The sequence below is a fragment of the Castanea sativa genome, chromosome 5, assembly GCF_040712315.1.
Source record: "Castanea sativa cultivar Marrone di Chiusa Pesio chromosome 5, ASM4071231v1".
In the NCBI taxonomy this organism is placed as follows: Eukaryota; Viridiplantae; Streptophyta; class Magnoliopsida; order Fagales; family Fagaceae; genus Castanea; species Castanea sativa.
The window spans coordinates 22,311,443-22,327,478 of record NC_134017.1 but is presented as its reverse complement, the minus strand read 5'-3'; the positions used below and the strand labels follow the sequence as shown (position 1 = coordinate 22,327,478).

General features: G+C 36.2%; 1 protein-coding gene across 1 annotated transcript; it reads left to right on the top strand.

Moving 5' to 3' along the window:
* Window positions 1-6,167: 6,167 nt before the first annotated feature.
* LOC142633786 (F-box/kelch-repeat protein At1g80440-like) lies at window positions 6,168-7,592 on the top strand. Its single transcript, XM_075808035.1, has one exon. The coding sequence runs from the start codon at window positions 6,414-6,416 to the stop codon at window positions 7,479-7,481; it is 1,068 nt and encodes a 355-aa protein (XP_075664150.1). The 5' UTR covers window positions 6,168-6,413; the 3' UTR covers window positions 7,482-7,592.
* The last annotated feature ends 8,444 nt before the right edge of the window (window positions 7,593-16,036 follow it).

Below are 16,036 nucleotides of genomic sequence, written 5' to 3'. Positions count from 1 at the left end.
GGGAGGAAAAGCATGAAGAGTTGTTTCAGGGGTAGGAGTAGCAGCAGGAGCCTCTTCAATCTCCTGTATCTCCAGGGGAAGCCGAACATTCTCGGACTTCCTCAGATCCGAGGATAGAGGAACTCCTGCTACGTTCAGAGCTTCCCCCCAGACCTTTTGACAGTACTCCCGGCACAAGGCCGCAAAGGCTTCTGTCAGTTGCTCCTCGGTGACCGCTACCCCTTCCTCATAACTCGCCTGCTTGGCGGCTTCTAGAGAACGATGGAATGCGCCGGCTTCCTCCTTCATTCGCGCAAGTTCCTTTTCCAAATTCGAGCGCTTCTTTTGGGCTTGGGAGAGCTCGTCATCTTTTTCACGAAGAAGCTTGCGCTGCCCTTCTATCTGGGTCTTCATGGTCTTCAGGTTCACCTCGGCCCCATTTTTCTCTCTCTTTAGCTCAACCACCTCCGAGGTAAGCTTCTCATTTTCAGCAAGGGCTGTGCCCAAGGACTTCTCAGTCTCCAGCCTGACTTCAAGCTCAGTTCTGGCCTTCTTCCGAGTGTCTTCTATAAATTTCTCGGCTACGAAGACTTCTTGAATGGCCTGCAGTAAAGTGTGAGGAAATCAGATATAGCAAGGCACTTATGAATAATCTGATATTGTTAAAAGTGGAATCTTCCTAAAAGGGTTAAACTTACCAGCGCTAAATCCCTTTTTAAAGAGAGGAATAGTTGTGGCTGGCTCATTTTTTCCAAGGTTTCCATGTCCTTGGGCAGCAGAAGAGGGCGCTCCAACACTTCGGCCAAGTGGTGGGCATGACCTTGTTGAACCGCCCTTATACTGGATTGGCAGGAGATGGGTGCACCGTCCAGCCTTAAGTCAGGGGACCAGGTGGCCGGTGCTCGTCGCACTTCGGCCTCGTCCCTGATCTCCCCGCTTTCAACTGAGCGGGCCCTGCCTTTGCCTTTATCCAGCTTCTGCTGCTGAACGGCTGGCGGTTGTTGTCGCGGTTTCTTTGGTTCCTTGCCGCTTGTCCCCTCGGCCTCCCCCTTTCTTTTCTTTTTGGGATCCTCGGCTGGAAGTTTTGGCTCAGCTGGAGGAGGGGGAGGTGGCAAGGATGAAAGAGCTTGGGACCCCCCCCCCCCGTCTTTCTCTCAACAATCTTCGCAACTCTATTGGTTAGGAGACCCTTCATCCTGTCCATATTCTCCTCGGATTCGTCCTCTGGTTGGGCAACGACTAACCCTGCAATTCCAGAAGCCTCAGTGGCTTCTTCTTCCTCGTCAGAGAGTACGACGAACTGGTTCCCTCGAGGTCTTTCGGTGTCTTCAAGTTGGAACTGTTCTATCTCCTCGTCTAGCGTGTGTGAAGAAGACACCTGCTCTTCTGGAACAACGGTTGCCTGAGAGTGCACGGCGAGGGGAATTGCCGCTGTGGGCTGTGTGTACAAAATGATGTAAGGGGCGTCAGGGAGATCGTGGTCGTCCAAAAAGTGGGGCCGGGCTACGTTTATCTTCCTTCGCCTTCGGTCACCCGCGACTATGGCGTTTTCTATCTCCTGGAAGTCCGAAGAAATGGGAGTGTACCCCAGAATCAGATGAGCAGCCCTGAGTTGTAGGTCCTCGCTGACAAACACCTCGGAGCGCAATACTCGGTTGAGATCTACAACGTTGCAGTGGCTTAAGCGTGGGCGCACATGTTGCTTATCTGTAAAAGAAGACACCAAATCAAACGAACATGGTCAGATTCACACAACATATAATAAATCTAAATGAACATGAATACATGTGAATACGCATTTTCGTGAGTGTTAGAGGAGTTTGTGCGGGGGGGAGGTTAATCCTAAGGTGTCGCACTTGGATCTCCCCACTCAACTGGGCAGTGGAGGTCGTCGTGCCAGTTCCCAGAGACGATCAGGTAGTCATCCTTCATGCCTTTGTTGGATTTGGGCAGACAGGAGATTAGCCTAACGACGCTGGAGCGGGATTTAATGTAGTAACCTACTTTGGAGAGTTTATGGGACTCGTATAGAAAGACGACGTCGTGCCAGGTGAGGTTTAGACCCATTTGCTCGTTTAGAGCATCGACGCTACCCAAAACTCTAAAAACGTTTGGGAGGCACTGATCGGGACACAACCAATGGTTGCGAAGGTACTCCCTGGTTACAGGCTTCATTGGGAGGGTCATCCCACCCTCTACAAAGGCTATCATCGGGATGATAACCTCTCCCTCCTTTCTAGAGCCGGCCACGGCTTCCGCCGGGCAATATTTTAAACCTACATCGTGGGAATGTGATACTTGGCTCTGAAGCCTTCCATTCCAGCGGCGGTATCAACTAGACACTTAAATTTTCCCATCGAAGAGGGACGAAAGACTAAACTCTAAAAGGGAAAAGGTCTGCAAGTATAGCCGAGGACAATTTCCGAGGAGAAAAGGTTAAGAAAAGGAGAATAAAAAACTTACGAATCTCAAGTTGTGCAGAGTTCCACGGTTTTCTGCGGGTCAAGTATGTTTACTGATGTTTTGATGGGATTAGTCCCTGATGAATTAAATGAAGGCGCAGGTTCCCGAAGCGTCATGGTGTGCGGAAAGCGGCCTCGAAATTATATTTGTCCCGCCCAATTTTTCGTGAAATAACGAGAACCGTTGGATGCCCATCTCACCGTTGAACGTGGGGGACAAGGTGTAACTCATGGTAATAAATGCGCGCGTTTCTGAAAATAAAACCGCCAAGTGGCGTCTTCTGGAACGCGAAACGGTTTCCACATGTGCAATCATTCACATAGTTTGCAGAGTTAGTTCTCATCGGATCAAAACCCTAATTTTCTCCTCGGATGTTGAACATTAGAGTTTTGAGGGGCTATTGTGGGGAGTAAAAGAACCCAAGTGAGCATATGGGCCATTGGGCTGCAACATAGAGGGCTGACCTGCTCCAGGATTAAGCTCTATGATTTGGCCCATACGCCGAGGGTCCGGGGATACAGCCAAGGACGAGTTTTCTCCTCGGAAAAGCCCTAGAGAATTCAAAGTTTCATTATGAAGGTCAAAGCACAACTCTGGAAAGACCAGTGGTTAAAAGGGGACATCCTGAATCTTCTAGATGCACCAGTATTAAAGAAAATATCAAGGGTAAAGGCTGCCACCTCCGCATTAAAGGCTCTGCACCTACCTCCCTGGCCGCATTAATGGAGAGGTGACTCCTGAACAGTGAGATGGAAACTTCTAGTCACTGTTCAAAATGTATCAGGGAAGGAAGTATAAAAGGGGGGTAAAGGCCAAAGAAAAGGGGGCGGTAGCTAAGAAAGAAATTGAGAAAGTGTAATCTTTAAGGAAGAAGTAGAAATAATAAAGAAGTAGTCCTCGGCTTGAGTCCGAGGAGATCCATTGCAATTATTGTTCGTTGTTTACTTGTGTTTAATTTTAAAAGTTTGTTATCAAGCAAGACTTCTAACAGGTTTACACTCTACAAATTTTTATTGTTTAAGGTCCATTGGGCCTGAGCCCGTGATCGTCTTTGGGTCCAGGTGCAATTGTGCACTTACAATTATTATTATTATTATTTTTAATTAATTGTTGAGGTTGATATTTTGTGTGTTACGGATTAACATTATAAATTTGTAATATTGTTAAAAGTTGATTCCATCATTCAATGTCTTTGTCATATTAGGGGGAAAAAAAACAACAAAGCAGACAAGTATTCGTCATCACTCAGTAACTGAGAGGTCAGGATAAGTGTTTACATGATCATCCATCCAAGATTGCCCAAAAATGCCAATATGAATCAGCAAGCGTTGACTGTGACTTTCTTGCTCCAAGTTGATAAGTCTAAGCCGATTGGGATATCCCTATCCCAGAAATAATTTTCCATTTAAATAAATAAACAGAAGATTACCTTTTTGTCCTTTGCTCAATACTTTATCACCAAAATTATGATTGTTATACAATGGACTTGCACAGATTTTAAAATTGGATTGTGATTTAATTGACAAACCCATGTTCCCGTGACAATTAAAATATTACCAAGTTTTTTGCAATATTATCAAGTTTTTTGTTTTTATTATTTCCCACGCCTGTTCGATATAACTACTACATATATTATAATTGTGTCCAGCCTATATATGTCTATTAAAACTAATTATATTATGTTCGAAATTAATTTTTTCTTGGTGGCATGCACATGGCTGTGTGTCTGTATCACAATGCATCATTGAATGAAAAAAACTCAAAAAGAAAAAAGAAGAAGAAAAGAATGTGATTCCTCTCAGAAATTTGAAAATTTTGTTTTCTTGTTACTGCCACCCAAAATGTCTGAAATTCAAAAACTTGTAGCACTTATTTTATACTTTCAAATATATAAGTTGAAGATTCGTTGCACATAGTTTATGAATAATTGAATTCTGAATTCAATTATCCGAAATTGTCTTTGCAAATAATTTGTAGATCGAGATACGGAACTAGTATAAGCAAGCCACATGTCAACATTAATACACAGTTACAAACTAAAGAATAAGTGAAATACTTAGCCGTTTATCCAATAAATATATATAAAAAAAAAAAAAACATGTATCATGTATGACATCAAACGTGTCTGCCTTATTGCTTAATTTAACATAAAAAATTCCTATATAATTTTTTTAATCAAATATTTAAACGGGTTGAATACTATTAATAAGTCGGCTATCCACAGCATACTCACGTAACTCAAGCATAAAAAAAAATTGTTAACCATGAAAACAAGCTGAAGCTAGGGTACGAATTTATTTTATGACTTTGCTTAAAAATGTAGAAGGTCCAACATCTCTTTAATTTGATTACAAGTTAATAAGTTATAGTATATTATTATTATTATATTATCTTTTAGACCCAATACAAATTCAAAATTCTATGGCTTGGCCTAAAAGGAATTATAAAAAAAGAAAAGAAAAGAAAATTATGAATTTATCATCACAAAAGAGGTCTTGAGTCATGATTCATTGATGTCTTTATCTATCGATTCTATCCAATTGTTAGTCACATGCGTATCCAGGACTGCCAATTGCCTAATACCATTTTTCAGGTTTTCCACACACCGACGGTGACTCCCAATCCCAGGCTAGGCCTCGGTTTTTAATTGTTAATTGCTAATAAATAGCAGTAGTTACTAAAGATTAATTATTACTTTATGTGTTTTTTCGTCATATTATTATTATTATTATTATTTTTGATGTGAAAAAATAAACCCGTCATATTATTTGGAATTCTTTGTTAGTAATTTAGTAGGATAAAATTTAAGTGCAATATTTTAGATGCTATTTTTTAGGTTCCATTTTTAAGATTCTGTTATATAGCTATTTAACTAAAAAATACACTTTCATCTCATAAGGAAAAAATCCAAATGACATAATCTTAAGAGAAGAATTTAAGGAATATCACTTAAGTACTGTACTTAAGTCTTGCTCAATTTAGTATATAATTATAAAAAAATAAAAATGTCAAATTAATGTGGTATTCCCAAAAAGGACAATGTTTAGCTATAAAATTGGTTGGAACATTTGGTTACAATTTTACTCAATATTTTTTTATTGGAGGTAAATTTTAACAAATCTACTATTGGATTATATATTCTTCTTATGTCTTTCATACTTGCAAAGTTTCTAGAAAATTAAAGATTAATATATATGTTATCAATAAATTGTTTAAATTACAACTTTTTGATAGTTTAAAATTACACATAAAATATAAGCTTATAAATTATATAGTAAATAACATTCGATTGACACAAAATTTGATATTTGTTTTAAGAGCATAAATAACATGCAATTTAACGGTTAGATTTTCAAAATATGTAATAATATTTATTTTATTGAATAAGATTATAACCTTAAGTTACAATTAATTTTGTAACTAAACTTTGTTATTCTTAAAATATTTGTTAATTTGTTAATGGATTATTTTAGAAAAATTTTGATATTTTAATAGAAAATATAAAAAAATTTCCACAATTTTTTTTTTCTATCTAAATAAAATATTTTTAAAAGTCTTTCGTAGATTACGCCGTGTCAGTTAACTTATCCTTTATAAAATAAAATAAATAATAATAATACCGGCAACCAGAAAGTCTGTTAATAGTTAATACCAGTGGGAAATGATATATAATAACAATTCCAATCGTTTTCCAAGGCCTTTCATCAATCACTCCAAAAAGCTTCCAGAACATCATACCCTCTTTAATATTGTAAATTACATTATTGGATACTTTAGAAACCACCGAATATTAACCCAATAAAGGGCAACATGTTCACAGAAACAACAAAACTTCCCCCCACCTAAAGGTCTTATAGTTCCAATATTTAGTTCAAACCTATCTTTCTTATAAGTACAATACAAATTTCCTTCCAAGTCCCAATCCAATCAGTCTCAAAATTCATTCAGCCTGTTTTTCTGTTTCTTGAACCATGGAGTTGATTTCGGGTCTTCCAGAAGACATAGCTCGTGATTGTCTAATTCGTGTTTCCTATGAGCAATTCAAAACGGTTTCATCAGTTTGCAAAAGATGGATGAAAGAGGTTGAGCTCCCTGAGTTTCATCGGCTAAGGAAGTCCTCTGGCCATGGCCAAAAAGTTATTGTGATGGCTCAAGCCCGAGTTGAACCGGACTGGAGTTTCGGTCTCATGAAGTGTATGATTCACCCTGCTTATAGGCTCACTGTCTATGAATCTGATACATGTAATTGGAGGGAGTTGCCCCTGGCTCCTACTATGTCTAGTGGGCTACCCATGTTTTGCCAACTGGCAGGAGTTGGGATGGATTTGGTGGTGATGGGCGGGTGGGATCCGGAGACCTGGCGGGTCTCCAATTCGGTGTTCATCTACAATCTCGTGTCCGCCACGTGGAGGCGTGGGGTCGATATGCCAGGTGGGCCCCGGACTTTCTTCGGGTGCGTGTCTGATCCAGATGGGATGGTTTATGTAGCCGGTGGACACAACGATGAGAAGGTGGCACTGAGATCCGCGATGGTGTATGACGTGGCAAAAGATGAGTGGGCTATGTTACCTGACATGGCAATGGGGCGTGACGAGTGCAAGGCGATATTCCACGCTGGCATGTTCCACGTCATCGGTGGCTACTATACCGAGAAGCAAGGCCGGTTTGAGAGGAGCACCGAGGCGTTCGATGTTGCCACGGGGCAGTGGGGCTGTGTCGAAGAGGACTTCTTAGATGATGGCATGTGTCCGAGGACTTGCGTGGATGGTGATGACGAGGCAGTATACATGTGCAAGGGAGATGACGTGGTGGCAAAGGAAGGTTCCACGTGGCAATCGATAGCCAAATTGCCTGCTGAGCTGTGCAATATTGCCTATGTGGCGACGTGTCATGGTAAGTTGTTAGTGATTGGATCTCCAGGGTTTAGTCAGCCCAACATCGCTTACAATTTGGAGTTGAAGACCAATACATGGACAAGATTAGAGACCCCTATTAAATTCTCTGGGCATGTTCAATCAGGGTGTTACTTGGAGATTTAACTCTCAAATTTTTTGTTACATTTGCCTTTGTTGTTGTGTTTTTGTTTCAGCTTTTACTTGTATATAAATGCCAATTGAAGGTAATATAGTTTTCTTTTCTTGTTTAGAGCACCAACATATTGATAGCTCAGTTTGATTCACTAGCACGCCAATCCCTGGCCTCTTCAATACCAAAAAAAAAATGGCATTAACATTAAAATCTCAGAAAATAAATGAAGTCTGGTATGGAACAAAAAGATGGGCGTTCTTTATGTTTATTAACATAGTAGTCATTACAAAAGGATTTTTGGTTCAAAGCACTAATTCCAAAATTTGAAGCATTCTGAATTCTTAATTGGTCACTGTCAAGTGGCCTTAAAACTGTTCTTATTTCTTTGGCTAAAAAATTTGCCAAAGCTTTCATTGACTTTCTGATCTGACCCTTTCCGGCTTGCACTAGCAAATGAATCTTATTAATTTAGAAGACCCAAGAGATAAACTTAAATAATTAGCACACATTCAAATTTTTTTTTGTTTGTTGAGAAAGTGCACACATTCAAATTTTATACTATGTGTTTGCAGGTTGCATCATCCTCTTATTTATGTGCGAATTGATCATAATAATTTCGGATACCCAAAAGATAAACTTAAATTAGCACAAATTCAAAATTTATACTATGATTTCACGTTGCATTCCATCCCTTTTATTTATTTATTTTTGCTGAATAAAAAAAAGGGAGTTTTCGGTATGGGCTTATTGATCCTACTCCACGTGATAATAATGGGCAATATCACATGTACCACACGAGTCTTATTGAGACTATCGCTCAAACCACTCCTACCTGGTTCTAAGATAAAAACCCCTATTATCAAGCCAAATTCTGTGTGGTACATCCCTTTTATTTATATAATTGAATTTGTCTTTCAATAACTACTAGGCTGGACCACATCCTGGCTTGTGCATTATTGGGAAAAGTTGCATAGAATAGAACATCCAAGCTGTTCTAAAGAAAGCAAAGATTTTCTATGCTTTTTTTTTTTTTTTTTTTTTTGAGGGTGATTTTCTATGCTTTTATTCCCCTCTTCTTTTTTTCCACGCATGTGCTTTTGCTTGTTAACTTGTGATCTTACTTCTTGCCTAATATAAAATGGACGTCATGGTCCACATGGATTCAAATATTATTATTATTATTATTATTGATATTTTAATTCTAGGTCAAGAGATGTGAAATTGTTCAACTTTTTTTTTTTTTCTTTTTGGGTTTTCATTTTTGGCTAAACGTGAAATTGTTGAACTCTTTTCATGACCTTGCTGCCCAAGTTATGAACATCAATTATTATTTATTATTATTATTATTTTTATGGGATTATTTATTATTATTTTGCTTCAGTAAAAGTTTATGGTATTCTTTTTATTTGCTTAATAAATTGCTGTCTTATTCTTTCGTTTATAGCATAAGACCTTATTTTTGTTTTTTACATTGTTGGATGGATTGCCGGCACTGCCAAAAGCATCAAGATTCCTGGATTTGACCACCATATAGAGATGGAAGGCCACAAAAACTAATCAATAATACATAGAGTATGTTATCTTTTACTTCGCTGATAGATTCAACAGACTTGCTCATCCACTAACATAGTTACTTGACCGGTTTAGCAAAAAAAAAAAAAGAAGTTACTTGACCAAATTTTTGTTTAGTCAATAAATGTACAATAAAAAAGAATTGACTCCAGAAGTTTAAGTGAAACATCTAGCTATTTCTTGTTGAAATCAGGGAAGTTAATAGAGTTTTTATTCGGTACCTCAATGGCAATGTTCTCTTTGTTCTCTCCTTTCATGTAATAGTGAGATCTAATAATTAAATTTATGCTGAAATTCACCAATCATGTGAAAGGAATGACTATTATCCCGAGACTGAATAGTAATTAAAAAAAAATTCATGACTTTAAATTGGTGAGATGGTTTCTTAATTTGGGATTAAAAAAAAACAACCATGGTTCTTGGATTTAATCTCGAGTTTGAGTAGGAAAGAGATCAATGGCTTGTTAGCTTATATATCAATTGCAACAATAAAAAAAACAAAGGTAATGTTTGACCTCTTAAGTTTGAGCAGTTCAACTTTCACTTTTTATTGTTTTCAATAGAGATATCTACAATTCAAATCTTTACACTCTCAACTATATACATTAACTTTTTCCCATTGTATTCTAAAAAATGGACCGATGTTTAAATTAGTCAAACAACTTAAATCTTTAATATGTCTTTATAACTTTAAATGATTTAGATAGATCAATAAAATCACTTTTCATTTTTTTCTTTTCTACATAAGAGGGACTGTTTGGTTGGAGGGGTGAAAAAGTAGGAGGATAGAAAATGAAGAGAGGATATAAAAGTTTTTAGTTTTTCCTCATGGTGTTTGGTTTGAAAGTAGAAAAGTGAAATGATAGAAAATATAGTTTGTATAAATTTACTTTTATGCCCCAAATAGATTAAAAAAATGACAAATAAGAAAAAAAAATGTAGATTAACAAAAAAGTAAAAGCACCAAAAGTGTACAGAGAAGGACAAAAAAAAGCTAAAAAGGAAATTTATAAAAAAAAAAGGAAAATGACAAAAAAAAAAAACTTAAGGAGATTAAAAAAAAGGAAAAGTACAAGAAAAACTAAAAAAGGAAATTTATAAAAGAAAAAAGAAACAGTTGACACGTTAAAAAAAAGACAAAACATGTAAAAAAAAAATGACAAAATGGAAAAAAAGCAGGGAAAAAAAAAAAAGACTGTGAACAGTACCTAGCACATCAGCAAAGGAAGTTTTCTGTTCAAACATTTTCTCTCTATTTTGGAGAGAAAACTTTTTGGTGGACCTGAAGAGAAAACATCTAGGCCCTACCATTTATTTTCCTTCTTCCCCATCCAACCAAACACACTCCAAAAAAGGTTTTCTTTCTATTTTCTTTCCAAAATTTTTCATCCATCTTATTTCACTTCCAAACAAACACACCATAAGTTAAATGTAGAATGTAAGAGTCAAATTCAATGGATTGATTATTATCATTATTTGTCTTTACACATTTGTAGCATAAATAGCAACCTCCTTAATATAGAATTGCAATAACTAGGTTTAATATAGAATTGCAAGAGTCAGATTCAATAGATCAGGTAATATGACTATTTTTCTTTAAACAATTATTAAATCAAGCATAAATAGTAACCTCCTTAAAAGTTGTCGTTCAAGTTAAACGTTGATAGAATAATTTGTAAAGAAAAAAGCGGTAGCAGAAGTTTTGATTTGAGATGATGATAATGGGTTGATCATTGCAACATTGAGTTCCAAAGGAAAAGCAATTCGGATTAGGAGGAGGCAGAATTAGCAGGCTGCACCTATCCAAGCTATTAATTTTGCAATTGAGATAGGTGTAAGAGATATGAGAGATTTAGCATATGTTATTGACAAACTTCAATCCAAGGAGGAAGATAATTCATGGTGGGAAGTTATGGTAGAGACGGAAATATTAAAAATAAGTATTATGCATGGTCATAAAGATAATTTTACATAGAAAAAAGATAGTTTTATTTTTTTATTATTTATATATAAAAATATTTTAAAATAAATTTATATATTGTACCCATACATTACACGGGACATTGGCTAGTTATATAAGATTATAAATAACAAATTACACCCTCTAATTTTTCCTAAAATTCAATTCGGTCCTCTAACATCACTTTCATTTAATTTAGTTTTATTAATTTTCAACTTTGTTCGATTCAATCCTTCCAATAATCTCCTTCAAAATTGATGCTAAATGGGATAAACAAAAAAAACAAAAGAAGAAGAAGAATAATAATAATAATAATAAGAAGAAGAAGAATAGGTCAGGTTTTATTTTAGAAAATCTTTTTCAGTTCTTAAAGTATTTAATTTTAATTTAGTCATTTCGTGATTAACGGGCATAGGTGTCATGCTCATGTTGCGCATCTGTCATGGTTATATTTCTTACTTTCGTGATTAACGGGCATAAGTGGCTTTTTTTTTTATACGACGTTGAACCATGAATAGATGGGCTGCATTTGGTACAAAGCTCCTCAAGTCAGAAAAAAAGAAAAGAAATGGGTAACCTACTTACTATTCTGGTTCTGGAATCTGGAGAGATCTTATCAAGTTGTGTTCAATTTTTGTTTGTTTGTTTTGTTGATATTAGCTCATATTACTATAGTAGAGGAGCTTTGTGTTCCAATTCATATTTCACATACACATCCCAGATCATATTACTATGGTAGCAAGGCTTTGTGTTTTATTCTCAAAGAAGGAATGTCTCCAGCAAGAAAGAACTATTGCTGAATTTTGCTATAAGTTGAAGAGGGTTTTAAGATGAAGGATAATTTAGGGAGAAGATGTAAAATCATAAAAGCAATATTTAAAGAGAGTTTATCAGTTTAAATTCAATATTGTCAATAATGAATGAAGTGCTTTTTTGGATTATAAGCCCAATAAAAAGAATTTAAGAGGCAACAATCCAAATGGACTCTATTAGCCCAATAATTTTCATAGAAAAAATATTAGCCCATTAATAATATTTCGAAAAGCAGACACTTTTAGCCCATTAACAAAGTATGTTGTAAAATTTCTCAATTCTCCTCCATCATCGTTGCCTCCACCACCACCTCCTCCTCCTGAAAAAGGAAAAAAAAATTTATTGGTTATGTTTATTGCACCTTCCTCTTCCAAAAACTTAGAGCCCCTTCATTTTAATTGGTCTAGCCCAACTAGCAACTACTTAACTCATAAACTTAACAAAAACAAATCTATAAACTATAAAATAAAAAATAAAAAATAAAAAATAAAAAATTCTAGTTAGTCCAGTATTAGAGTATTAGTATCAAGTGTTCTAAATGCTAAATATTTAGTATTTAGAACATCAAATAAAACTATTGTATGAGACATTTCAAGTGCTATATTAAAGTAGCAAAAATAATTTTTGGTTTGTGAAAATAAATTTTTTTTTTCTGCAATAGCTAATGCTCTTAAGAAACAAAATTATTGTGTTTTTTTGTCATTGTTGGTAGATGATTGTATCTTAATGTATTAAGAAATAATGATTGTGTGTATTTATCTTGGTTGATAGTTTTTTTAATACTATATGGATACCTATTTGATTTTTTTTTCTTATATTTCGGCCCCGTTAGCTTGAAATCCTGGTTTCGCCCTTGCTTAGTAGAGTTGTCCTTAACTTTTGATCCAATTCAATGGAATAAATCCCCAAAAGAGCCTTGTGGAGGTCTTATTTAGCCTTTCCCAAGCTTTTTTTTTTTCTCGACTAGGTGATAGAGCCTTCCTACACCTTTAAGTCCCAATTCTGTGATTCTCTCATATATACCAAATTAGTGGCGGAACAATGAATTTTTTTCTAGGGGAGCCAAGGTAAACATAATAAAATTTTTATGTATAAAAAAATAAGTAAAAAATATTTCATGGAACACTTTTTTATTTATTTTAAATATACATCAATTGTAGATTGTTTCCTCATATATTATTTCCAATATGAAAGCCTTAATATTAGATTTGTTTCCTGTTTTTGTTTTCATCACTCAATTCTCTAATTTTTGAGTGATAAGTTATGGAAACTAAAAACACATTTTGGGTGTTTTCAGTTTCCAATGGCATTTTTGTAATTAAATAGCCTCTGAGGGTCCCACAGTCAGAGTAACATCACAGTAGGCACGCACTTTCATGGATCTCTTCAACGACTCTCTTCACTAAACTCACTCTCATCTCCAGATCACTCTCATCTCCATTCCAGTAAGAAGCTCTCCCTCTCCCTGCCCTCACCTCCCATGCAAGATCACCAATCGGAGCTCAGCCAACCCACGCCGGTGGGTCACGGTCACACTAAAACTGATGCGTTGCTGCACCGATCTTCCACTGAACTCTTCCCTCTTCCTTGAAAGGTATTTTCTACATTTCACTGCATTTTCCATCCGATTTGTTGGTCATAGCTTCCAAAACAGGACATGCTTCCATCACAAACAAGAGCAAACCACAAGACTGAAATTATAGAACCAGCACCAACTAACCCACAAATAATAACTTCCAAACTTTCTCACACCAAATACATGACTTCTAAGAATTTCGTCAACAAAAAAAATATTAAATAGGTCTACCAAATTTCCATTTGCTAATAGAAAAGTATCAAACAAGATTGGGGTATTTTCAAGGTAATATTACTTCAGCAATTAAAAATTCCAACACAATGACTGGGAATCAAGAAAATCGATAATAGATTCAAAGCCTCTAAACCATCTATTTGAATTGGTTTACCTAAATCAAAAATTTCTAATAAACTCATAATATTATCCAACCACAACCAGGAACAAATAATCCGATTCAAGCAAATCAGCAATGGGTAAGCATAATAATAACATATAAACAAAAAACAAACAAAAAAACTTCTCCTTTATTATTTTCTCACCAACCAAACGACTGGGAAAAACAAAGGCAAAGCAGAGGGTCCGTGACATATCCAAGAAATGGGTCACGTTTCTTCAGACTTCGTTGGCGCTAAGGAGATCGTGCCGCTGGGCTTTAACGGAGGAGATCGTGCCGCTGGGATTTGACGGAGGAGATCATGCTGTCGGACCCACGTCGGAGAGATGGGTGAAGCGGCCTTGGGAATGGTGGAGACCGGCATCGTTGCTTCTTGTAGTTTTATGGGTTTGGTTTGTGTTTTGGGAGAGGCAGTGTGTTGAAGGGGTTCTAGAGAAGTGAAGGAAATGGTGTGGGGGAATGGGTTCCACGGGAAACCAAACTGAAGGCTCTGACACTCAGCTCAGGTGTGGGACCTACAAAAAGGTAGAAATTTTTGAGTGATTTAAAGTGAAAACAAAAAACCAAATGGGTGTTATTGTGAAATTGGGGTATTTTAAGTAATGAGTGACGAAAATTGAGTGAGGAGTGAGGAGTGAGGAGTGATGAGTGATGAGTGATGAGTGATGAGAAAGAAAAAAAAAAAACCAAACAGCCCTAAAGCTTCAATTGACTCTAATTATAAAGCCTATTTTATTGATTCTAGTATAGTAGTATAGGTTGTTTCTAAAAAAAAAGTATAGTAGTATAGGCTATACATGGCTTTGCTTGTGAACGTTTGTTAAAGAGTTTGTCATTGTCACCTAAGAATACAACACAAACAAATAAGATTTAACGTAAGAATATAATGAATATAATTTTCAAATGATCATTTTACAGTTAGTGTATGATGATTGGTCAAAAACATGATTTGGGATTATCATGCAACGTACCTGATATATTCTCATGTTTCACTTCCTTCTCCCAACCAACCAACCATTTATGCACTCTCTATGATATATTGGAAGACAAAGCAAGCATTATTACATATACACATTAAAACCTACACAACTATAACCAAATCCTCTACTAAATAATTGAATCCAAGACCACACCATTTTTTTTTTACTAAGACCACCAATATCAAATAGAACATAGAATAATCCAAATACATTAAAAAAAACAGGGGACGAAAAATCACGTACCTCTTGCTCTTCTTTTTTGAGCCAACCTCTCTTCAGTCTTAGCATCGTAATTCTCCCCATAATAGATTGCCATCCACCTTTTTTTTTATCTGTGTACTTTTCATCGTACAACATTATCAGGAATTTGGTCATGCAACTCTCTAAACACACAGAGAAAACAAATTTCAGAAAAGGAAAAAAAAACAGTTACAATGATATTTAAAGAACATAAGGATAAGGTAGTTTTTTTGGAAATATAAGCAAAATTACCATGATTCTTGTAATCCTCACCATAAAAAAATTCATCAGCTTGTTTTCACTCTTGGCTTATATACAACCAAACAGCTTGTATGGGACGCGTATGTAGGCACTTCTAGGACACAAGCTGCGTCGTGTCCGCACGTGTCTGACACAAGTGTGGTGACCAAAATGCCGCACCTGAGCTTCCATGCTTCTTTCACCAAAGATTTTGGTGATGATCTTCTCTGTTTTATCTTCCACAAAAGCCAAGCGGCTGCTGATGAGATTTGATGTGCTTTCATGATCTTTGAATTGTTGAGTATAGAGTAAGGGTGTGCTTGTGTCGGGTTGAGGAAATTTTTTGACTCAACCCATTATGATGGGTCAAAAAAAATTCGACCCAACCCAACCCAACCCATTACATTTGTCCAACCCAACCCAACCCACATGGGTTAGGTTGAACCCATGGGTTGGACATTTATTGTTATTATTATTAAATTGAACCTATATTTTTTTATTAATTATATAATATATATTAAAGAAAGTAATAGGATTTTATATTATATATGTTTGTAGGAATTGATGAAGTGCTCTACAGCTGGGTTTTAACTTTAAAAAAATATTTATTAAATATATAATATATTTTAAATATATATTAAAATATGGGTGGGTCGGGTCGGCTTTGGCGGGTTTGTAATTTTATAACTCAAACCCAACCCGACCTGCTACAAAATTTTTTTTATAACCCAACCCAACCCACCAAGCCCTAAAAACCGACCCAACCCAACTCGGGTTTGGTGGGTTGGTGG